The sequence below is a fragment of the Mobula birostris genome, chromosome 4, assembly GCF_030028105.1.
Source record: "Mobula birostris isolate sMobBir1 chromosome 4, sMobBir1.hap1, whole genome shotgun sequence".
NCBI lineage: Eukaryota > Metazoa > Chordata > Chondrichthyes > Myliobatiformes > Myliobatidae > Mobula > Mobula birostris.
The window spans coordinates 62,112,002-62,135,750 of record NC_092373.1 but is presented as its reverse complement, the minus strand read 5'-3'; the positions used below and the strand labels follow the sequence as shown (position 1 = coordinate 62,135,750).

Genomic DNA, 23,749 nt, shown 5'->3' with positions numbered 1-23,749 from the left:
CTACCGGGAGAGGTGGGATGTCTACAGTAGTGTAGCTCCTTAGCAGCTAGCCAGCTAGTTTAAATAACGTTAGCTATGCTAATGAACGAATGGCACCTGTTAAACTCACCTCAACATGCCTTTTACAGTCTTAACCCACCATGGGCAATAGAAAAGTCACTGTTGCAAACAGTGCAGCAAGCAACACTGTCATTATTTTTTACCCCTATTCGGTAGGGGTACACTTCAGTGTAGTCTGGGGTGACGTATGTTTTATATTTTCTTTTTTTGGAACATTCTCCCATGGTGCGCGTGCGCTCTCTCTCTCGCTCTCGCTCTCTCGTGCTCGCTCTCTCTCTCACGCTCTCTTGCTCACTCGGTCTCAAAAAAAATTGACTTCCAGGACATTGTATATAATTTGCGGGCATCAGGGAGCCACTATTAATATGCGGGAGACTCCTGGAACTTTGGGAGAGGTGGGATGTCTGAGGATATTTCCTTTAATGGGGGAGTCTAGGACCAGAGGACACAACCTCGGTAGAGGGACATCCATCTAGAACAGAGATCAGGAGAAATTCTTCAGCCAGAGGGTGTTGAATTTGTAGAATCCATTGCACGGATGGCTCTGAAGGCCAAGTAATTGAGTATATTTAAAACACAGGTTGATAGACTCTTGATTAGTCAGGGTGTCAAACGTCAGAAGGAAAAAGGTGGGAGAACAGTGTTGAGAGAGATAATAAATCAGCATTATAAAAAAAGGGCCAAATGCCCAAATTCTTCTCTTTCATATGGTCTTGGGTGCTTATAGAATGTCAGTACTAGCAACTCAAAATCCTGAGGTATAGAGTTTGCAGGTAAGACGTGTAAAGGAGGAGGCGCCATTACATTTACGATGTTTTAATCAAGAAATACATTATTTCAGTATTGGAGGAGAATATCCTACAATGCTCTTTAAATGAGCCAAAATGGTAGAGATTGGGACCAAAGCAGTATCATTACTTTCCTGAGGTGTATACTTTAGAAATACAGTGAACAGGCGATAAAGGAACAAATCTAACAAAGAAACTTTAGGCAACTAGCAGAAATGTGATTTAAAAAGTATGTTTATTGTAACAGGGGATTTCAATTTTCCTGAATCTTGACTGGGGTTTCCTTAGTGTACAAGGCTTAGATGACGAGAAATAATTGGGGGGGTGGGGGAGTTCTTGAAGAGATTTTGACATAATATGTAGATAGACCACTGAGAGAGAATTACTGGATCTTCATGTCATAAGAGCACTACAGCGCAGAAATACAGGTGGCCCCGCTTTTCGAACGTTCGCTTTATGAAACCTCACTGTTATGAAAGACCTACATTAGTACCCTGTTTTCACTTTCAGAAGATGTTTTCACTGTTACGAAGGAAGGCAGCGCGTGATAAAAGGCAGCGCGCGATAAAAGGCAGTGCGCCCCGAGCAGCCGCTCTGCCCCGGATTCGGAACGGCACTGCCGAAACACGTTGCATTGAGCAGCTGTTAGCAAGATGAGTTCTAAGGAGTCGGAAAAGCCTGAAAGAGTAAGGGTGTTACACTTAGCATAAAACTAGACATAATTAAGCGTTTCGATCATGGTGAACGAAGCAAGGACAAAGTGAGTTTGGCTTGTGGAAGTTGATGAAGATGATGTTGAAGAGGTTTTGGCATCCCATGACCAAGAACTGATAGATGAAGAGCGATGTAATTGGAAGGGGAAAGGATAACAATCGAAACCGAATGCAGAAAGTGAAGCAACTGTGTGAGATTTTCACTGCAATGATAAAGTACGACTTTAATTTTGAAAGGGTACGTAGGCTTTGGGGATACTTGCAGGATGGTTTGAGTGCTTACAAACAACTGTGTGATAGAAAAATGCGCGAGGCTCAGCAGTCAAGCAAGCCTTCCACATCAGCCACAGTAGACGACGAACCTCGACCTTCGACATCGAGGCGGGCAGTCATAGGAGAAGATGAGCTGCCTGCCCTGATCGACGATGAGATGACACCCCTGTGTTCCACCACCCCAACACCCGGGCCCCGGACAGATACTCTACCAATTCGCGAAGACCGCAGCAGTAGCCGGGAGGCACACAGCACATCTTTAAGAAAAAAGTCGAAATAAACATGCTAATTAATTAGGTGCCACCTAGCACGTAATTGTCAGCCCAGATCAGAGGCGATGCAGTCGGCAATCGCCTCTGATCTGTGCTGACATTTACGTGCCAGGCAGCATCTAATTAATTAGCATGTTTATTTCGGCTTTTTTCTTAACGATGTGTGTGTGCCTCCCGGCTACTGCTGCGTTCTTCGCAGCAATGTATCGGGTCAGCGGGCTGGAGGGTGGGGGCCACTGCATCACCCAGCCTGTGACGACTCAGTCTTAACACACCATCATGAGTGTGCTGGGAGCTGTTTTCCCAATTCCGGTAAGTGATATTACATTGTACATACATTATTTCTACTTTATATAGGCTGTGTATTTTTACGAGTTAGTTGGTAGATTTGGCAGCTTCATAGTTTAAAAATTACTGGAGAGTGCTTGCTCCGTGTTTTTGCCAACAGCGCTTGCGTGAGATTTTCTGCCAATACGCTTGCATGAGATTTTCGCTATGGAGATCTGTGCCGGCAATGACTGTGGAAAAGTATTTCTACTTTATATAGGCTGTGTATTTATCATATCATTCCTGCTTTTACTATATGTTACTGTTATTTTAGGTTTTATGTGTTATTTGGCATGATTTGGTAGGTTATTTTTGGGTCTGGGAACGCTCACAAATGCTTCCAATATAAATAAATGGTAATTGCTTCTTCGCTTTACGACATTTTGGCTTATGAACCATTTCATAGGAACGCTCTACCTTCGGATGGCGGGGGAAACTTGTGGGCCCTTTGGCCCATCTAGTCTGTGGTGAACTATTACTCTGCCTGGTCCATCAACCCACACCTGGTCCTTAGCTCTTCATATCCCTTCCATCTTAACCAAACTTTCCTCGAATGTTGAAATCAAACCCACACCCACCACTTCCGCTGGCAGCTTGTTCCACACTCACACTTACCCTATGAGTGAAGAAGATCCCCTCAGGTTCCCCTTAATATTTCACCTTTCATCCTTAACCTATGACTTCTAGTTCTAGTTTCACTCAAGTACCCAACCTCAGTGGAAAAACCTTGCTCACATTTACCCTATCTGTGCCCCTCATACTTTTGCATAGTGCAACCAAATTTCCCCCCATTTTCCTATGCTAATCTCCTTTCCCTATAATTCAGGTCCCTACAACCAGATATCGTCCAGATTGTTGATAAGGTTGATAGAGATGGCAAACAACAACAGACCCAGCACCACTCTTTGGCTTCTTGCGTTAAGCCGATGTCAAATACAATTTACTATCTCATCTTGAAAGCCAAGCAACTGAACCTTCTTGAGATTCCCCTGTGGGATCTTGTCAAAGGCCTTGCTAAAGTTTATGCAGGCATCATCCACAGAGTTTCCTTCATTAACTTTACTGGTAACCTCCCCAAAAAAACTCGAAAATATTGTTAGACCCTCCTTTTCTCCCCACCATCTTCCCTCTGAGTAACAGTGCTATTTCAAGGGCGAAGAGACAAATTCGAATGAGGTTGGAGGTAACATCAGATGCACAGCAACTCTGGTAGGGTCTGCAAGACATTACTTCCTACAAAGCGAAACCCAATAGTATGAATGGCAGCAATGCTTCACTACCAGATGAACCCAGTGCCTTCTATGCACGCTTTGAAAAGGAGAACACAACTACAGCTGTGAAGATTCCTACTGCGCCTGATGACCCTGTAACCTTGTCTCAGAAGCCAATGTTAGACTGTCTTCAAAGAGAGTGAATCCTCGCAAAGCAGAAGGGGCCGATGGAGTACCTGGTAAAGCTCTGAATACTTGTGCCAATCAACCAGCGGGAGTATTTAAGGACAGTTTCAACCTCTCACTCCTATGGGCAGAAGATCCCACTTGCTTCAAAAAGGTAACAATTATTCAGTGCCAAGAAAGAATAATGTGGGCTTCCTTAATGACTATCACCCAGTAGCACTCACGTTGACAGTGATGAAATGACTAGACTGAACTGCGTCAACAAGGACCTGGACCGAATGCAGTTTGCCTATCGCCACAATAGGTCAACGACAGACGCAATCTCAATGGCTCTCCACGCAGCTGTAGACCATCTGGACAGCAGAAACACCTGTGTCAGGATGCTGTTCATCGACTGTAGCTCAGCATTTAATACCATCATTCCCACAATCCTGATTGAGAAGTTGCAGAACCTGGGCCTCTGTACCTCCCTCTGCAAATGGATCCTCGACTTCCTAACCGGAAGACCGCAGTCTGTGCAGATTGATGATAACATATCCTCCTCGCTGACTATCAACACTGGCGCACCTCAGGGGTGTGTGCTTAGCCCACTGCTCTACTCTCAATATGCACATGACTGTGTGGCTAGGCATAGCTCAAATATCATCTATAAACTTGCTGACGATACAACCATTGTTGGAAGAATCTCAGGTGGTGACGAGAGGGCATACAGAAGTGAGGCATGCCAACTAGTGAAATAGTGCCGCAGCAACAACCTGGCATTCAACGTCAGTAAGAGCTGATTGTGGGCTTCAGGAAGGGTAGATGAAGGAACGCATATCAATCCTCATAGAGGGATCAGAAGTGGAGAGAGTGAACAGCTTCAAGTTCCTGGGTGTCAAGATCTCTGAGGATCTAACCTGGTCCCAACATATCAGTGTAGTTATAAAGAAAGCAAGACAGCGGCTATATGAGTTTGAAGAGATTTGGTATGTCAACAAATACACTCAAAAACTTCTATAGTTGTACCATGGAGTGCATTGTGACAGGCTGCATCACTGTCTAGTATGGAGGGGCTGCTGCACAGGACCAAAAGTAGCTGCAGAAGGTTGTAAATCTAGTCAGTTCCATCTTGGGCACTAGCCTACAAAGTACCCAGGACATCTTTAGGAAGCAGTGTCTCAGAAACGTAGCATCCATTATTGAAGGCCTCCAGTACCCAGTGCATGCCCTTTTCTCACTGTTAACATTGGGTATGAGATACAGAAGCTTGAAGGCACACACTCAGCGATTCAGGAACAGCTTCTTCCCTTCTGCCATCCGATTCCTAAATGGACATTGAAGCTTTGGACACTATCTCACTTCCTTTAAATATACAATATTTCTGTTTTTTGCACGTTTTTAAATTTATTCAATATACATATACTGTAATTGATTTAGTTATTCATTATTTTTTCATTATACTTTTTATTCTTTTCTATCTTGTAGATTGCATTGAACTGCTGCTGCTAAGTTAACAAATTTCACGTCACCTGCCGGTGATAATAAACCTGATTCTGATTCTGAACCAGATTTAATTTCAGAGACTTGCCCACTGTGGTTGACTGTCCATCCCTTTTTCCTCCCCTGACAGTCACACAGCTACCTGTGCCTTGCACCTTCGGTGTATTGACCTCCCTGTCTGTCTTGTCAATCAGCACCGCAGCCTCACAAGCGATCCAGAGTTCATCAGCTCCAGTTCCTGTTCCCTAAAGCGGTCTGTAAGAATCTGCCGCTGTATGCATTCTTGTAGGTGTATTTGTCTGGGATGCTGGGGGTCTCCCTGTCTTCCCTCATCCTGCAAGAGGAGCATTCCGCTATCCTGTCTGGCGTTCCCACTAATCTATTTGCACAATAAAAAGAAAGAAACTTAGCAGCAACCTGCTTTAGCCCTTGCCTCTCTTCACCAAAGCCTCACTCTCTACTCTCTCAACACCGGCTACTCTGCTTAAAACTTTCTTTTTATTGGCCCTTGCCCAGTACCTAATTACCCAACATTCTCAAGCCTGACAAATGTCCTGACTGACCCTGCTCACTTTTTCAAAACTCACACTCCATCTTGAGTTGGACAAAGTGGCTAGTCAACTAGAGAGAGTGCCAGTCTGAAACCATTTTGGAGATAACTCCAAATATTTCAAAGTAGTCATGGAAAAAGAAAGGGAGAGATCATGAATAATGGCCTTAAATTGAGGGGGAGGGGGTGGTGAGTGTGGAGTTGAATTTCATTATAATAAGACTGAATCTGGCTAATGTCCACTGGGAGCATCGGCTTGCATGGGACTAAATCTACACAGAGGGGAACATTTAAAGAAGCATTGAGAGTTCAGCGTCAGTATGCTCCTGTAACAGTGAAAGTCGAGGGCAGTAAGTGTTAGGAACCCTGGATGTTGAGGGACATAGAGAGTCGGATAAAGGGGAAAAAAGAAGCATAAAGCAGCTGTGGAACAGCTAAGGCAGAAAACCCATCTAGACTACAGGTTTCCCCCGCCATCCGAAGGTGGAGCGTTCCTATGAAACGGTTCGTAAGCCGAAATGTCGTAAAGCGAGAAGCAATTACCATTTATTTATATGGGAAAATTTTGTGAGCGTTCGCAGACCCAAAAATAACCTAGCAAATCATGCCAAATAACACATAAAACCTAAAATAACAGTAACATATAGTAAAAGCAGGAATGATATGATAAATACACAGCCTATATAAAGTAGAAATACTTTTCCACAATCATTGCCAGCGCAGATCTCCGTAGTGAAAATCTCACGCAAGCGCCATCAGCAGAAAATATCACGCAAGCACTGTTGGCAAAAACACGGAGCAAGCACTCTCCATTAATCTTTAAACTATGAAGTTGCCAAATCATACCAGATAACACATAAAAATACACAGCCAATATAAAGTAGAATTAATATATGTACAGTGTAGTATCACTTACCAGAATTGGGAAAACAGCACCGAGCACACTGTTGATGGTGTGTTAGACTGAATCGTCGCAGGCTGGGTGGTGCAGTGGCCCCCAACCTCTGGGTCGCCAACCCACACATTGCCGCGAAGCACGCAGGGGTCCAGCGGTAGCCTGGACCCACCCAGCACATCTTTAAGCAAAAAGCCGAAATAAACATGCTAATTAATTACATGCTGTCCGACACGTAATTTTCGGCCCAGATCAGTGCCGATTGCGTCGCCTCTGATCTGGGCCGTTAATTACGTGTGGGGCGGCACCTAATTAATTAGCACGTTTATTTTGGCTTTTTCCTTAAAGATGTGCTGTGTGCCTCCCGGCTACTGCTGCATTCTCCGCGAATTGGTACAGTATCTGTCCGCGGCCTGGGTGTTGGGGTGGTGGGACACTGGGGTGTCATCCTGTCGTCTATTTCCATTAGAGCAGGCAGCTCATCTTCTCCTGTGACTGCCGGCCTCAATGTTGAAGGTCAAGGTTCGTCGTCTGGTGTGGCTGATGTGGAAGGCTTGCTTGACTGCTGAGCCTCGCGCATTTTTCTGTAATACAGTTCTTTGTAAGGACTCAAAGAATCTTGCAAATATCCGCTAAACCTATGTACCCTTTCAAAATTAAAGTCGTACTTTATCATTACTCATTCCGTTTCGATTGTTATCCTTTCCTCTTCCAATTGCATCAGCTCTTCATCTATCAGTTCTTGGTCATGGGATGCCAAAACCTCTTCAACATCATCTTCGTCAGCTTCTACAAGCCAAACCCACTTTGTCCTTGCTTCGTTCACCATGATCGAAACGCTTAATTATGTCTAGTTTTACACTAAGTGTAACACCCTTACGAGCTCTTTCAGACTTTTCCGACACCATAGAACTCATCTTGCAAACGACTGCTCACAGGCTCGTGTTAAAAGCAATGCTGGCGAGAATGCCGTTCCGAATCCGGGGAGAGCAGCTGCTTTTATCGTGCGCTGCTTTTTTTCGCGCGCTGAATTTTTTTTGTAACAGTGAAAACACCTTTGGAAAGCGAAAACAGGGTACTAATGTAGGTCTTTCGTAACAGTGAGGTTTCGTAAAGCGAACGTTGAAAAGCGGGGCACACCTGTATTAGAAGTGTAGAGTAATGCTTTTTTTAAAAAAAAGAAAATTTGGAAGACAAGGAGAGGTCATGAAATATCATTGATAGACAGGATTTGGTATTTGTATTATGGCCAAAAGCATAAGCAGGGAATGAACTGGGCCTATTAGGTACAAAGGGAGCAATCTAGTGGAGCCACAAGGTATACGGAAGGTCCTCAATGTATAGTTCCCATCGGTATTCATAAGGAAAATGGACTTTGTATGGAATGACACCTCATCAGAAACACACCTCTGCTCGTTGGCTTTTGGATTCTCTATAACTATCACCGTCAATCATTCTCCTCCTACCCTCTCCAATTAAGACAACCATAGTACTGTGGACTTGACATCGGCTGCACTCTGCAGAGGAATTACGCTCCCTTCGATTCAGGAATATTGGTTGAAACATTTAACCTCGCTTCCCCTCCACAGCACCTCCAGACTTGGGACAAAACTCTCTGATGTGCAGAGTGATGCCACCTCTTCACTGTCTTATCACTTATGGTCCAGAACCTTTTTACACCATAGTGAAGTTTCTACTGCACTGTTTTATTGGATACCTCCAGACCAGGCCCAGTATGTGCAGATTCAAGCTTTATCTTCAGCACAGTGAAATCATCTTCCAAATTTGATACAGGACAGAAACCCTATGGGTCTGATGTGCTCTGTCATACTTTTAACTGTTAAATTCATTTGCACAATAAAAGTAAATGGAACTTAAAAGCGGCTCAACATTCAGCATTTTCCCTTGTACTGACGCCAGCAAGCCACGCACTGCCTTGCCTTTCTGTGACATCACATTTCATTTTTTCAGTTCTCATTCTTCATTTCCCTTTTTTTAAAATCACACTCATATACTCCAGGTTTGACCTGTCACTGTTTCCTGCCCCTCTTGCAAGTACTCACTGCACCAGAACTGTGTCTCTTCACCAAATGCACTAAAATCCCAAGTTTATTACAATACACCTTAAAACTGGATTCTGGGCTACCTTCATAATGACATAGTGCAGAGCCCTTATTGCTGCAGTGTAAACTAACAAAGTCAATGTCAAGTTCAATCTGCAAAGAGTGAGACTTAAAACATGGCAAAAATACATCTCCAAGTAACTGCTAGATGATGGATAAATGTTGACCGGGAATGGGTCATTCTTCTGCTGTTTTTTTTTCAGATCTGGGAGTTAGTACTCAGGAGAAAAGTCATGAAGGTTAAAAGCACTGAAATGGAAGTAGAATAAGAAACAAAATTGGGGAAAATATAAGGTCTATTTGTGATGTGACTTTTTATTGAATAGTGAAGCAGTTGAGTGGGCTATTCCTGCTCCTAACTCATGTTAATTATTATGTTCTTCCTATGTACCTTTGGAGAATACAGTACATCAGCCCTGATCTCTGGTTCAACAACAGCTTACATGAGGTCATCTCTGACCCAGACAGGATTAGATCCCAAATCTACTCCTTCGAAATAATTAGGCGAGAGCTCACAGAGAAATGCCAATTATCTATTTTGTTAAAGGTTTTGAAATGACATAATCTACCTCTTCTTGAACAGAATATTCCTGAATTGGTAGATGCCTGCAAATAGCTTTTAGGTATGGTGTTACAGTAAAAGTGCAATTTGCTTCATCAACCATTGTTGCCTGTAATGCCAAAATGCAATAGAATACCTATGCCAAAAAAAAATCAAATAGTTTGAAGCCATAAGACATAGGGGCAGAAGTAGGTCATTTGGCCCATTCAGTCTGCTCTGCCATTTGACCATGACTGATTTATTATTCCCTTTCAACTCCATTCTCCTGCCTTTTCCTCGTAACTTTTGACACTTACTAATCAAGGACCTATAAACCTATCTCAATAACTTGGTCTTCACAGCCATCTGTGGCATTGAGCCCCACAGATTCACCAACCTCTTGGCAAAACAACTTCCTTCTCTTCTCTGTTCTAAAGGGAGGTAATTTTATTCTGAGGCTGTGCCCTCTGGTCTTAGCCTCTCCTATGCCCATTCTAGGTAGGTATTTCAATATTTGGTAGGTTTCAGTGAGATCCCCCTCAACCTGCTAAACTCCAGCGAGTATTGGTCCAGAGCCGTCAAATGGTCCTCCCACTTTAACTCTTTAATCCCTGACATCATTCTCATAAGCCTCCTCTGGACCTCCTCCAATGCCAGTAGATCTTTCCTAAGATATAGGACCCAAATCTGTTTACAATGCTCCAAATACGGTCTGGCCAATGCCTCATAATGATTCATCCTTGCTTTTCTATTCCAGTCCTCTAGAAATGAATGCTAACATTGCATTTGCCCTCCTTTCTACTGACTGAACTGAGAAGTTAACCTTTATGGAATTCTGCACTAGAACTTCCAAATCCCTTTACATGTCCAGTTTTTGAATTCTCTCCCAATTTAGGTGGCACTCTCATTCCTTCTACCAAAGTCTATGCCCAGACACTTCCCTATGTTGTAATCCATTAAGGACCTCTTTACCCATTCTCCCAAGTTGTCCAAGTCCTTCTGCAGACTCCCTGCTTCCTTAACACTACCTGTCCCTCCTCTTATGTTTCCATCATCCATAAATTTGGCAACAAAGCCATCAATTCTGTCATCCATATCATTTATATATAATGTGAAAAATAACAGACCCAACACCAACTCCTAGGGAACACCACTAATCACTAACAGCGAACCAGAAAAGGCATCCTTTATCCTCACTCCTTGCCTTCTACCAGTCACCCAATCTTCTGTCCATGCCAGTACTTTTCCTGTAATACCATGGACTTCTACCTTGTTTGCTGAATAGATTTGTCAAACAAGATTTTCCATTAAGGAAACCAAACTGATAGCAGTTTATAATATCACGTGCTTCCAAGTACTCCAAACCTTCATCCTTAGTAATGGACTCTCAAATCTTACCAACCGCTGAAGTCAAGCTAACTGGCCTATGATTTTTTTTTTGTCTTTTGCCTCCCTCTGTTCTTGAAGAGTTGAGTGAAATTTTCAATTTTCCAGTCCTCTAGGACCATTCCTGACTCTAGTGATTCTTCAAAAGATCATTACTAATGTCTCCAGAGTTTCCTCAGCTACCTCCTTCAGGTGTTGCTGATTTGTCTACCTCCAGACCTTTCAACTTTCATGCACTTGCTCCTTAGTTATGGGAATTACACTCAATTCTGCACCCCACCCCCCAACTTCAACTTCTGGCATGCTACTAGTATCTTCCACACTGAAGACTATCCCAAAGTACTCAGTTTGACTGCCATTTCTCTATTCCCCATTACTGCTTCTCCAGCGTCTACTTTTTCCAGCAATCTAATGTTCACTTTTGCCTTTCTTTTTATATATCTGGGAAAATTTTTGGTACTCTCTTTTATTTGTTAGTTTACCTTCATATTTCATCTTTTCTATCCTTATTGCTTTTTTAATTGCCCTCTGTGGTTTTTAAGAGCTTCCCAATCCTCTAGCTTCCCATTAGTTTTTGAAGTACTGTACTGTACTCATTGTTTTTATGCTGTCTTTGACTTCCATTGTCAATCACGGTTGCTTCTATGTTGCTGCATCTTGCAACATAGGGATTAAATGATCCTGTCTGTTCCGAAATACTGCAGGAAACTCCTGTCATTGCTGCTGTACCATCATCCCTGCTAGATTTCCCTTCTAATCAGCTTTGGTCAGCTCCTCTCTTGTACCACTGTTGTTAGCGCCACTCAATTTAAAGTGGGGGGTTATATGGAGGGCAGGGTTTGAGGGTCGGCACAGCATTGTGGGCCGAAGGGCCTGTACTGTGCTGTACTATTCTATGTTCAACTGTAACATACATCCAATTTTTGCTTCTCCCTCTCAAACTGCAGGGTGAATTCTATCATATGATGATCATTGCCTCTTAAGGATTCCTTTATCTTGTTCCCTAATCAAATCTGGTTCATTGCATAATCCCAAATTCATAATTGTCTCTTCCCTTGTGAGTCCAATCACACACTGCTCTAAAAAGCCATCTCAAAGACATTTTACAAATTCCTTTTCTCAGGATCCATCACCAAACTGATTTTTCCCATCTGCCTCCTTGTTGAAGTCCCCCATGACCACTGTTTTATTATCTTTCTTACATATTTTTTCTATCTAGCTCAACTATTTCCTCTGGCAGCTGATATGACCCTTTGTCTATTTTTAAAAAAAAGTTGCCCCTCATGTTCCTATAATTGAAGAAGAATTTGGGACCTTGATAACTGACAGCACAATCTATAGAGATGGAATGTTTGAAGACAAGAAGCCAGATGTTTTGGAGGTTTGAAACGAAAACAGTAAACAGTAATGTACAGTATGCAAACAACAGGTCTTTGCCTTATGTGGTAGCATCTCATAGACATCAATCCTGCGATATTTGTCATTTTAATGATCTGTGTGCACATTCATATTCTGTGAAGATGTAAGTAGATGCCCCCTTTGCTCTCTCAATAATTTAGATTTATTCTTAAAAATGCAGTGACAGAATCAGAATCCCAATCCTTCTATGGTCAGTGATGCAAAGAAAGTGCCCTGTTTCTATGTTTTTTTTTCTCTGTATAAGTTAGTTTGGAGGGCAGTTGTAATATTAGGTAATCAGTAGCAATTTTAATGTTTAGATAGAGGACTTATAGCATTTTAATTTTGTGGTATGTTTGTGTGTTAAATTTCACTAGAATAACTGGTTAAGTCACCTACAACTTGTCAAACTGAGAAAATGCATTTGCAAAATAAATACAAGACTATTGCTATTAAAGCCTTATTTTCAGTTCTATTAACATGAAAGTGTGGCGGCCGGCACATGTGGGACTCGAACCGCCTCGGGAGGTGTGGGCAGACACGCGGTAGCGCGTTTGGAACTACCCGCTCGGGGCGGACCTTCCAGGGACAGTCTGACATCACGTCCGCCCCGCGGGTCGCAGGGGCCCATGGAAGGGGAGATTTAAGCGTGCGATTTTGAATCAGTAAAGGCATTCTGAGTTGAGCTCTCTCTGCCTCCGTGTGTTTCTTTAGTAACGCGTTTGCACACGACTACATTGGTGACCCCCAACGTTCCAGACGGCATCTGGAGCCGGCGACTCAGCGACCAGCCATGAGTTCGAGCAACTCGCACAGCGCGGTCTCTCTGAAGCGCCTGACTTTCTGAGCCACTCAGCCCCACGTTTGGTTCTAGCAGGTTGAGGCCCAGTTCAATATCAGAGACATTACATCTGACGCCACGTGGTACTACTACATGGTCAACACGCTCGATCAGGAGACAGCAGGCCGGATCATCGACTTCCTACGCCAGCCACCAGCGGAGGACAGGTACACTGAGCTTAAGGCTCTCCTGATCCGTACCTTCGGACTCTCCCGCCGCGAACGGGCCGTGCGGCTCCTACACATGGACGGCCTGGGCGACCGCACGCCATCCGAGCTCGTGAATGATATGCTGGCGCTCATGGACGGCCATAAGCCCTGCCTTTTGTTTGAACAGTTGTTCCTCGAGCAAATGCCAGAGGACATTCACCTCCTCCTCGCGAGTGAGGATTTCAGCAACCCACGCAGGGTCGCGGCTAAAGCAGACGTCCTTTGGCAGAGCAAGCAACGTGGATCAGCCTCCACTGGCCTAGCCACAATCGTGTGCCCCAAAGCCCAGGCCCCGCAACTGAAGCCGTCGAGACCCATGGGGGAGAAAGGCGAAAGTTCAGAATAATGGTGTTTCTATTACCAAAGATGGGGCTCAGGTGTGCGCCTCTGCCGTCCACCATGTGCTTTTCTGGGAAACGCCGGGGCCAGCCGTTGCTAATGGTTGCGCTGGCTGGCCACCGAGACAGCCTCCTGTACCTCTGGGACCAACACTCCGGGCAGTGCTTCCTGGTAGACACTGGGGCCGAAGTCAGCGTACTCCCCCCGCTCAAACATGGACACTCGTAACGCAGTTCTGGGCCCCGAACTCACTGCTGCAAATGGCACCAGTGTTCGGATGTATGGCCTGCGAACTATCTCACTGTATTTCGGGTCCAGCCATTTCACTTGGACTTTCACGTTGGCAGCGGTGACATAGCCTCTACTAGGGGCAGATTTCCTGCGAGCCAACTGACTCCTGGTCGACCTAAAAGGCCGGCGTTTGGTCCACACTGAGATGATTCAGACTTTACAGCTCGGAGAAGCCAAGCTACCGGCCCTCCACCTGGGTTCCGTGAATTCACGAATTCACCAGGGTGTTGGCGGAATTCCCCTCCATAGTCACCCCGCAGTTCTCCACGGGAAACCCCAAGCACGACGTGCAGCACCACATCCCCACGCAAGGACTGCGGCTGCACACCCAAGCTCACAGGCTCCCACCCGACAAGCTCCACCTCGCCAAGGGGGAGTTCCATAAGATGGAAGAGATGGGAATCGTACACCGCTCAGACAGTCCGTGGGCATCCCCGCTGCACATGGTGCCCAAGTCCGCAGGAGGATGGAGGCCCTGCGGAGACGACAGAAGGCTCAATGACACCACAACCGCTGACAGCTACCCGGTACCCCACATCCAGAACTTCACGGTGAACCTGCAGGAAGCGAACATCTTCTCAAAAATCGACCTGGTCAGGGGAGACCATCAAATCCCAGTGCACCCCGACGAAGTGCCCAAGACAGCCCTCATCACCCCGTTCAGCTTGTTCGAATTCCTAAAGATGCCTTTTGGTCTTAGAATGCAGCCCAAACTTTCCAAAGGCTCATGGACTCAGTGGGATGCGGCCTGGATTTTGTTTTCATTTACTTGGACGATATCCTGGTGGCCAGCAGTTCGCACCAAGAGCACGTGGCACATTTGCGCCAGCTCTGCCAATGCCTGAGCGACCATGTACTGGCAATCAATCTGGCAAAGTGCCAGTTTGGGCTGACGGAGATCGACTTCTTCGGCCATAGAGTCAACCGACATGGCGCAGTTCCCCTACCGGACAAGGTCCAGACCACCCACCAGTTCCCCAAGCCCAGCACAGTTAAGGGCCTGCAGGACTTCGTAGGGATGGTCAACTTTTATCACCGGTTCGTGTCGGCGGTGGCACGCATCATGAGACCCTTGTTCAGCCTGACGGCTGGCAAGGCCAAAGAAGTGGCATGGGGCATGGAGTCCACAGAGGCGTTCGAGCAGGCCAAGGAGGCGCTGGCAAAGGTGGCCCTCCTAGTGCACCCGAGAGTCGATGTACCCAGGCACTGACAGTTGACGCTTCCGACACGGCAGTCGGCGGAGTCCTGGAGCAGCTCATCGAGGACCAGAGGCGACCACTCACTTTCTTCAGCAGGCACCTACGGCCACCAGAGGTGAAGTACAGCACTTTCGACAGAGAGTTGCTAGCGCTCCAGCTGGCTGTCCGGCATTTCCAGTACTTCCTCAAGGGAAGGGAGTTCACCGTATATACGGACCATAAGCCCCTCACCTTCGCACTGGCCAAGGTATCGGACCCATGGTCGGCTCGGCAGCAGAGGCACCTGTCCTTTATCTCAGAATTCACCACGGACGTCCACCACATCGCAGGGAAGAACAACGTCGTCGCTGACACACTGTCTCGCCCCTGCCTCCACTCAGTAGGCGTATTGTCTTCAGGAATAGACTGCGCAGCACTGGCGGAAGCGCAACGGTCAGACACTGAGATCCTGGCATACTGCACCACCGTTTTGGGGCTCCAGTTGGAGGACGTCTCCATCGGTCCGGCAGCGGATCGACTCCTGTGCGACGTGTCTACCGGCAAACCCCGACCCTGGGTACCAGCAGCATGGAGGAGCCGGGTGTTCGACACGCTGCACGACCTGGCCCACCCGTCCATCCCGGCGTCCATCAAGCTGGTAGTGGACAGATTCGTCTGGCACGGTTTGCGGAAACAGGTCGAACACTGGGTCAGGACCTGCGTACGCCGCCAGACTGCCAAAGTCCAGCGGCACGCAAAGGCTCCCCTCCAGCAGTTCTAGCCAACGCACAGGAGGTTCCAACACATCCACGTGGACATCGTCGGCCCCCTGCCAGTCTCCCGGGGCACCAGGTATACCTTTACCATGGTAGACAGGTTCACCAGATGGCCGGAAGCCGTACCGCTCGCAGACACGTCCACTGAGTCCTGTGCCAGGACGCTCATTGCAAACTGGATCGCCAGGTTTGGCCTCCCAACGGACATCACCTCCGACAGAGGGGCGCAGTTCACGTCTGGTTTGTGGATAGCACTGGCGCAGCTCCTGGGCACCCAGCTGCATCACACCACAGCGTACCATCTCCAGTCCAACGGTTTGGTAGAGTGATTCCACCGGCATCTCAAGTCGGCCCTGATGGCACGTCTCAGGGGCCCCAACTGGACAGATGAGCTTCCCTTTGTCCTACTGGGCATCCGCACAGCCCCCAAGGAGGACCTGGACACCTCAGCGGAATTGGTCTACGGTGCCCCCTGAAGGTCCCAGGCGAGTTTGTACCAGAGGCCCGAGGTTCGGAAGAAACTCCAGCAGTGGTGCTAACGAGGCTGCGGGACAAGGTAGGGACCCTGGCACCGGTCCCGACCTCCAGGCATGGTCCCACGCCATCCTTCACCCCTAAAGACCCCCGAGACTGTGAGTATGTTTTTATTCGCGGGACATGCACAGTTCACCTCTACAGCGGCCGTACGAGGGACCCTTCAAGGTGATCTGGCACAGCAGAACCGCGTGTGTTGTGGAGGTGGGTGGCCGGAAGAGACTTTTACAGTGGACCGCTTCAAACTGGCGCACTTGGACATTGAGCAATCAGTGAGGGTACCCGCACCGCGCTGGCAAGTCCGGCCACCCAGGCAAGCCACACAGACCAGGGGCTACACTCCCCGATGGACATTTCGGGGGGAGGGGGTGCGGCAGCCCGCACACGTGGGACTCGGGAGCCATGGGCAGACACGCGGTAGTGCGTTTGGAACTAACCGCTCGGGACGGACCTTCCGGGGACAGTCTGACGTCACGTCCGCCCCGCGGGTCACAGGGGCCCATGGGAGGGGAGATCTAAGTGCGCGATTTTGAATCAGTAAAGGCATTCTGAGTTGAGCTGTCTCTGCCTCCGTGTGTTTCTTTAGTAGCACGTTTGCACGCAGCTACGAAAGAGCAGTTTTGTGGAAAAACTGTGACACTGATACTGAAAATTGGCTCTTCCATTTATTTATCAGGTTTAAATGAAGAGTTGGTCCAGCTTCTACTCATTAGGGATGAGTTACACATGGAACAGGATGCCATGCTGGTGGATATAGAAGATCTTACCAGGTTAGTACTAGGTGTAAAGATGAATGAATAACTGGTTTCCTTTTCCTTGCAACGGTTGCAACTATACAGTTGTGTACTTCCCCATGGACCATACAGCGTTTCTGACATATTTTCACACTGAATTGGTTTGTATTTTCCCTGAAACAATTTCATCCTGTTTTTAAAAAAAAAACTACCATATTTTGGTTGACCGTAATTGTTAGAAATCTGTCATGCAAAGAAGTCCCCTGCTGAACATTCATGGCTAGCTTGTTTATACTGAAACGAAAACAAAAATTATGTGGTGAGTTTAGAGTGTTCTTTCTTTGTGAAATGGAACACTTTTAAAATTTGCTGATGTATTTCTGGAAAATGACTTTTGTGCCACACGTCTGCTTGATTGCTGGAGTTGAGATTTGTAGGAAGGTGCCTGAGCTCTGCTGGGCAATATTGATTTCAGGTATTATGAGGCTGTGAATGCATACATGCGTTTTTTTTCATCCTCACTTGCCTGCAGCTGAACCCAGTATCTTATTCCAGGGTTGTCCCCTAACCATACATTCTTATTAGATTTTGACTGATGAATTGCCAGTTTTTGGGTGATCTGAGGCGTATCTAACTAATTTAACTACATCCACCTCAGTTTCTATAGTTCAGGTAATACAGAGCAGAATCTATAAAGAATCTGCTTCACAAGTCTCTTAAATTTCTTACCTCTTTATTTATACCTGTGCTCTTGAGTTGGCACTCCTCCAGCCCAGTGGAGGAGGAGTATGACTGTGCACCATATTGACACCTATTGTGACTCCATCTCCCTAACTTCTCTTTGTAATTCATTGTAATCTGCTTCACTATCAATAAGAACCCCTAATTTAGTATCATCAGCAAACTTGCTAATCGTGCCTTGTACGTTCATTTCCAAATCATTTGCATACATAATGAATAACTTAAGTTCCCAGCACTGATCCCTGGGGTAACCCGCCAGTAACACATCTTCACTCATAGAATTGACACTTGACCACCACCCTCTGTGCTCCACATCGTCAAGCCAATTCTGAATCCCCCTGAATCCCATACAGTCTAATCTTCTAGATCAGTCTGCCATGCAGGACCCTGTTAATAGCCTTTCTAATGCCCAATAGATAAAGATCCACTGTCTTACCTTCATCTGTCCCCTTGGTTGCCTCTTTGAAAAGGTCCAGAAGATTGTTCCGACATTACGTCCCATGCACAAAGCCACAGCAGATGTCTTGGGCATACGTACTTTTGTATCTACTAAATGTTTACCTATATGAACAAAAACTTCAGACTCACAGATATTGCTGTTTCAAGGGCATATAAAGTGAGGATGGAGATGGATGTCTTTCCACAATGTGCTTCAAATTGAAATTAACCCATGCAAGAAATGATATATAAAAAAACATACAATAACCCATGCAGGAAATGATATAAAAGAAACAGCATCCAATACTTACAGATGCAATTTAAAGCAGTGGGCCTATCTACCCTTTTATTGTAATTAAGGTATCCCGATTACTAGGCTTACACACTTCGGATGCTGCATGTACCCCTGTCTTCTCTCTGACCTCCCTCTCTCGAGTCCCACCACCCTGCCAATCAAGTTTAACCCTCCCTGGTAGCCAAAGCAGATTTTTCTGCTCGGATATTGGTCCCCCTCTGGTTCAAACGAAACCTGCCGCACTTGTGCAGGTTGCCTCTTCCCCAGAAGAGATGCCTGAATCTCTGCTCCCTGCACCAGCTCTTTAATCACACATTAATTTCCCTGTCTTTCACCAGCACGAGGCACTGGGAGTAATCTGGAGATCACCAGCCAGGAGGTCCTGATTTTAGTTTCTTACCTAGACTCATTCTGCAAGACCACATTCCTTGGTCTGCCTATGTTGTTTGTACCAATGTGGTCAACGACCTCTATCTGTTCACTCTCCATTTCGAGAATTTTCAGCAGCTACTCGGAGACATACTTTGACCATGGCACCCAGGAGCCAACACTCCCATCCTGGCATCTCTTCTGTGGCCACAGACCCCTGCCTTTCTGTCCTTTCCAGAGATTCTGCTACCACTATCACCCTGAATGACTGTATACACTTTCCTGCTGAGCGTCAGAGCCAGTCACAGTTGCAGAGACCTGGCTTCTGCTAGCCTCTGAAAGAACAGTATCCAGAGCTGTACCTGTTTGTGAGGGGAACAGCCACTGAGAAACCTTGCACTGACTGCCTGCTGCAGTCACTCCTCCTCGTGGCCACCACCTACCCGAAGCTGCACTGGGGGTGTGACCACCTCACCAAAGCTCTCGTCTATCAAGCCCTCACTAGTCCTGTCAGTACCTGCACTTTCATTTCTTTGACGGAGTCTGTTAGGAGGTGCCCCTGGGTGCACTTCCCACAGGCAGAGTCATCAAGGAGACCAAAGGTTCCCTGACTTAACACATCTTGCAGAGAAGCATTCCACTACTCTCACCTACCACCCTGCCTACACTGGTTCAAGGTCAGAGGATCAACAACACATGTGTTGAGCACAACTTATTAAAATCCAAGACTAAATACCCTGACTGTTCTCAGATCCAATCTGTCACACATTTCTTAAGAGAGAACCTCCATGTCATTCATTTGAGCATCTGACTTTGCTATGCTGACAGGGCCGATACCTCATATCAAATCTCATCTCTTCTTCCCTACCTTGCTATAAACTCTTTTCATATCTATGCGACTTGTGATGGAAATTTCAAATCAGATAAGTGGAAAGACAAATACACCTCAAAGGATGAAGCATTCGAGCCAGTAGTGTATGCCTGTGGTCACTTACAATTTCCAAGTGAGGACTATGTTGTGCGGTTATTAAAAAGAATCAGCATTCTCTTCGCTTTGCACAGAATACTGAGAAGTCTATCATATGATCACAAGATGACCAGTCAAATTATATCTTGGACAGTCTGTCAGTTTGAATTTGCAGAACTCCAAAACACACTATCTGATCATTCAAAAAGCAGAATGGTCCAATATCTGGTCACTGGGGTCACATCTCCTGTGCCTTGGACATAGATTATCTTTACTGTACAGTGTGGCATGCTATCATTACAGCTTGATTAAAAACTTCCATATAAAGTTATTTGCTCTACATGTTGTTACTTATGTGTAAATGATAAATCTTATGTAAAATGTAATGTGTTCATATGCTGCTGCACCTGTGGCTTTGTGAAAATGCCATTATTCTACTCCAGGTTGCTTTGAGAGGCAAGAGGCAGTTTCTGGGTCTCTGACAGACACCTCTGCTCACCACAGGAGAAATGCCACATGACTGTGGTTCATTTATTCAAGAGGGCTGTGAGTTTAATGTAAATAGTAGTGGACTTGTTAGGCCATTTTCACACAGCGAATGCTTGGAATCTGGAGGGCACTGCCTGAAGAGATGGTGGCAGTAGATACTCCATAAACTTGTGTTTTAAGAAAAAGACAAGCACTTAAATCACCAAGATATAGAAGGTTGTGGGCTAAGCAGTGGAAACTGGAATTGGTTGTGGATGGGTACTTAATGATTGGCGTGAACATAGAACAGTACAACAAAGGAACAGACCTATGATGTGCTAATCTAATTAAGTTAATTGCACCAAATTAAATATTCTACCTGAACATGGTCCATATACCTCTTCATTCTCTGCATATTTATATGCTCAAGAACCTCTTAGATATCTCAATCATACCTGTTGGTGGGCTGTAGTGTCTGTTTCTGTGCTTTATGGACCTGTAATGAATAACAGTCTCACTAACTTTGCCCACCTTCGTTCTCAAAAGCCATTTTGGCCCAGATGTTACAACTGTGCACTTCCAATTTTTTTTCCTGCAAGTAGCGAAGAAATGTAACTGATAATTTAGTAATTTTGGTAATTTAACTGGTCTTCATCGTGTCCAGGCATCTGCAAGGAGAACAATTAATTAAGCCAGTTTCTGGGACTCCTAAAATTAACTTCCTGTTTTTGAATCAGATGCGGTGAGGCTGAAAGATTATTTGTCATCTGACCGGAATGCTGACCACCAGCAATAGGTTGCTAATCGCCTTTGGCATCCATCACTCAAGTCTGAACTAAAATTGATTTTATGAGTTTTATTAATCAAGCTTTCATTAAAAGACATTTAAAAGTGCACCATATTACTAAAATGTGACATTACATTGGTGAAACCTTTGACTTCTCTTTTCTGTTCTCCAGACATGCTGAAAGTCAGCAAAAGCACATGGCAGAGAAAACAACAACCAAGTGAAACTGGGAAACCCTCCAATAAGCAACGAAGCTGGAGGAAAAAAAAGCTAGATTTTACTTTGCTTCTGTGGTTGTAAAATGCTGACGCTCAAGATGGTGCACTTGAAGAAAATCAGTGTTAGTCATTGGTACTGTTTGAAGCTTTATGTCCAGTGATTGGCCTATGCTTCCTGTATAATTTATTTTAATATGATTACATTTGTCACTGAGTTGTACCAAGCATTTCAGTAAAATGTTGGTAACTGATATGCAAAATAGTAAAACAGCAGGATTGGAAGATTATAATGTAGTTAAGAGCAGCTGACTTCTGACTCCTTGGATTTTAGTTAAACAGTATTTTACCATGGGCCTCTTTTTATTCTTCACAGATGGTAGTTTTAAACAAATAAACTTTATTTAAAGGTGCTATTAAAGTCAAAGAATACATGCCTGCCTTGTAGTGAAGTTGTAGCTATTGGTGATTAGATCACAACAGGTTTTCAACATTTTGTAAATGTTGATGAACTGATGACCATTTTAAAGTGTGTTAATATAATTTCAGTCAACTGGATTCAGAAATGTTATCTGGAAATGTTATGTACAAATATGTAAAATAAAAAAATAAAATTTGTTTCCTATGATATACTTAACATTTATCTTGCTCCATATTCTATACATAGAGGCGGGAGGAGAGAGAGCAGCGCATCTGCGCAGCCCTCCGGTGAAAAGTGATATCGTATCTGTTAAATAGGGGCCGTGGACAATTCTGATTTGATGAAGAATGGACGTGAAAGCAGAGGAACATCTGGAGAAATTTCTGAAATGCTGGTTTGCTGCTGTCGTTACTGCGTGGTCGGGAATCTTTCGGAGGGTAGGCCTCAAAATCCCTGGCTTTGCCTGCTGTTGGCGACCAAGGTTGAGGTCGAATCGTTCAGACAGACATGGCGCTCAGTACTGGGTGTCGGAGAGCTGATCAGAGCTCGAAGTTTTCGGATGACTCAGAGTCGGACTGTGGTCGGCATGGCAGGGAGAGTTTTTCTTCCTTCTCCCATCTGCGTGAGATGTGGGACATTTCAGAGACTTTGAACTTTTACTGTGCTCATGGACTTCTTCATCAAGTTATGGTATTGTTGCACTGTTGTAACCATATGTTATAATTATGTGGTTTTGTCAGTTTTTTTCAGCCTTGGTCTGTCCTGTGTTTTGTGATACCACACCGGAGGAAATACTGCATTATTTCTTAATGCATGAATTACTAAATGACAATAAAAGAGGACTACGTGTCTTCATAATATAATATTATGTTCAAGTTGTTAAAATAGGATTGAAAATATTAAGGCTTATCTCAAGCAATTTTGATCAGTAACAGTCAACTATGATCATTATACTGAAAACAGGCTACAGATTCACCCCAGGTCACGAAAACCTGACTTGCACCCAGTGGTCATTTTATTAATTATAGCTGCGTGTTAATGAAAATATCAAATTGGCCAATCATGTGGCAGTCACTTATTGCAGAAAAGCATGCAGGCATGGTCAAGAGGTTCAGTTGATGCTCAGAGAAAGCATCAGAATAGGGAAAGAAATGTGATCTAAGTGGCTTTGACCATGGAATGATTGTTAGCGCCAGACAGGGTGGCTTGAGTATCTTAGAAACTGCTAGTCTGCTGGGAATTTCATGCAGAGCGGTCTGTAGAGTTTACAGAGAATGGTGAGCAAAATAAAAACTGTCCAGTTCTGTGGGTGAAAATGCTGTGTAAATGAGATAAGTCGGGGGAAAATGGCCAGACTGGTTTAAGCTGACAAAAAAGGCGACAGTAACCTAGATAACCACGCATTATTTGTCACTGTCTGCAGAAGAACATCTCTGATTGCACAACACTTAGAACCTTGAAATAGATGGGCTTTAGCAGCAGAAGAACATGAACATACACTCAGTGGCCACATTATTCGGTATAGGAGGTACATAATAAAGTGACCAGAAATACAAGCAAACATTTAGGGGACAAGTGGATATGGATTTGCTGGCTGTTTCAAAGCTGCAGGAATCTTCTGCCTCCCAGGAACTCAGTTTACAGCCACATTTCCAACTTGCGAATTGTTGGAGTTACAAGCAGATCATAGGAATGAAATCTTACCATAGCCTGTACATTGATCATTCAACACACACATTTGGAAACAGCACAATATTATATATTATACAATTCTTTAAAAATAGTTCAGGAAACACTTGAACATCAGAATTTTAATTATGTATTCTACTCAAAAAGCAGCTATTCAGCCTGTCAATCCCAGTCCCCTGCTTTCACCAGTGACCTGCACTTTACTTAAGAAGTCTGTGGTGTTTTCTTTCAAAAGCTCTGACTCTGTTTCCA

General features: G+C 45.0%; 1 protein-coding gene across 9 annotated transcripts in view; it reads left to right on the top strand.

Annotated features, from left to right (window-relative positions):
- The window catches only part of schip1 (schwannomin interacting protein 1), a 214,553-nt gene extending 192,529 nt beyond the window's left edge, over positions 1-22,024 (top strand). For all 9 annotated transcript variants that reach the window (XM_072255439.1, XM_072255436.1, XM_072255440.1 and 6 more), the window contains 2 exons: positions 17,050-17,143; positions 21,345-22,024. In XM_072255439.1, the coding sequence (XP_072111540.1) occupies positions 17,050-17,143; positions 21,345-21,396 (146 nt within the window). In that variant the 3' untranslated portion in view covers positions 21,397-22,024. The remainder of the gene's footprint in view (positions 1-17,049; positions 17,144-21,344) is intronic.
- Positions 22,025-23,749: the final 1,725 nt, after the last annotated feature.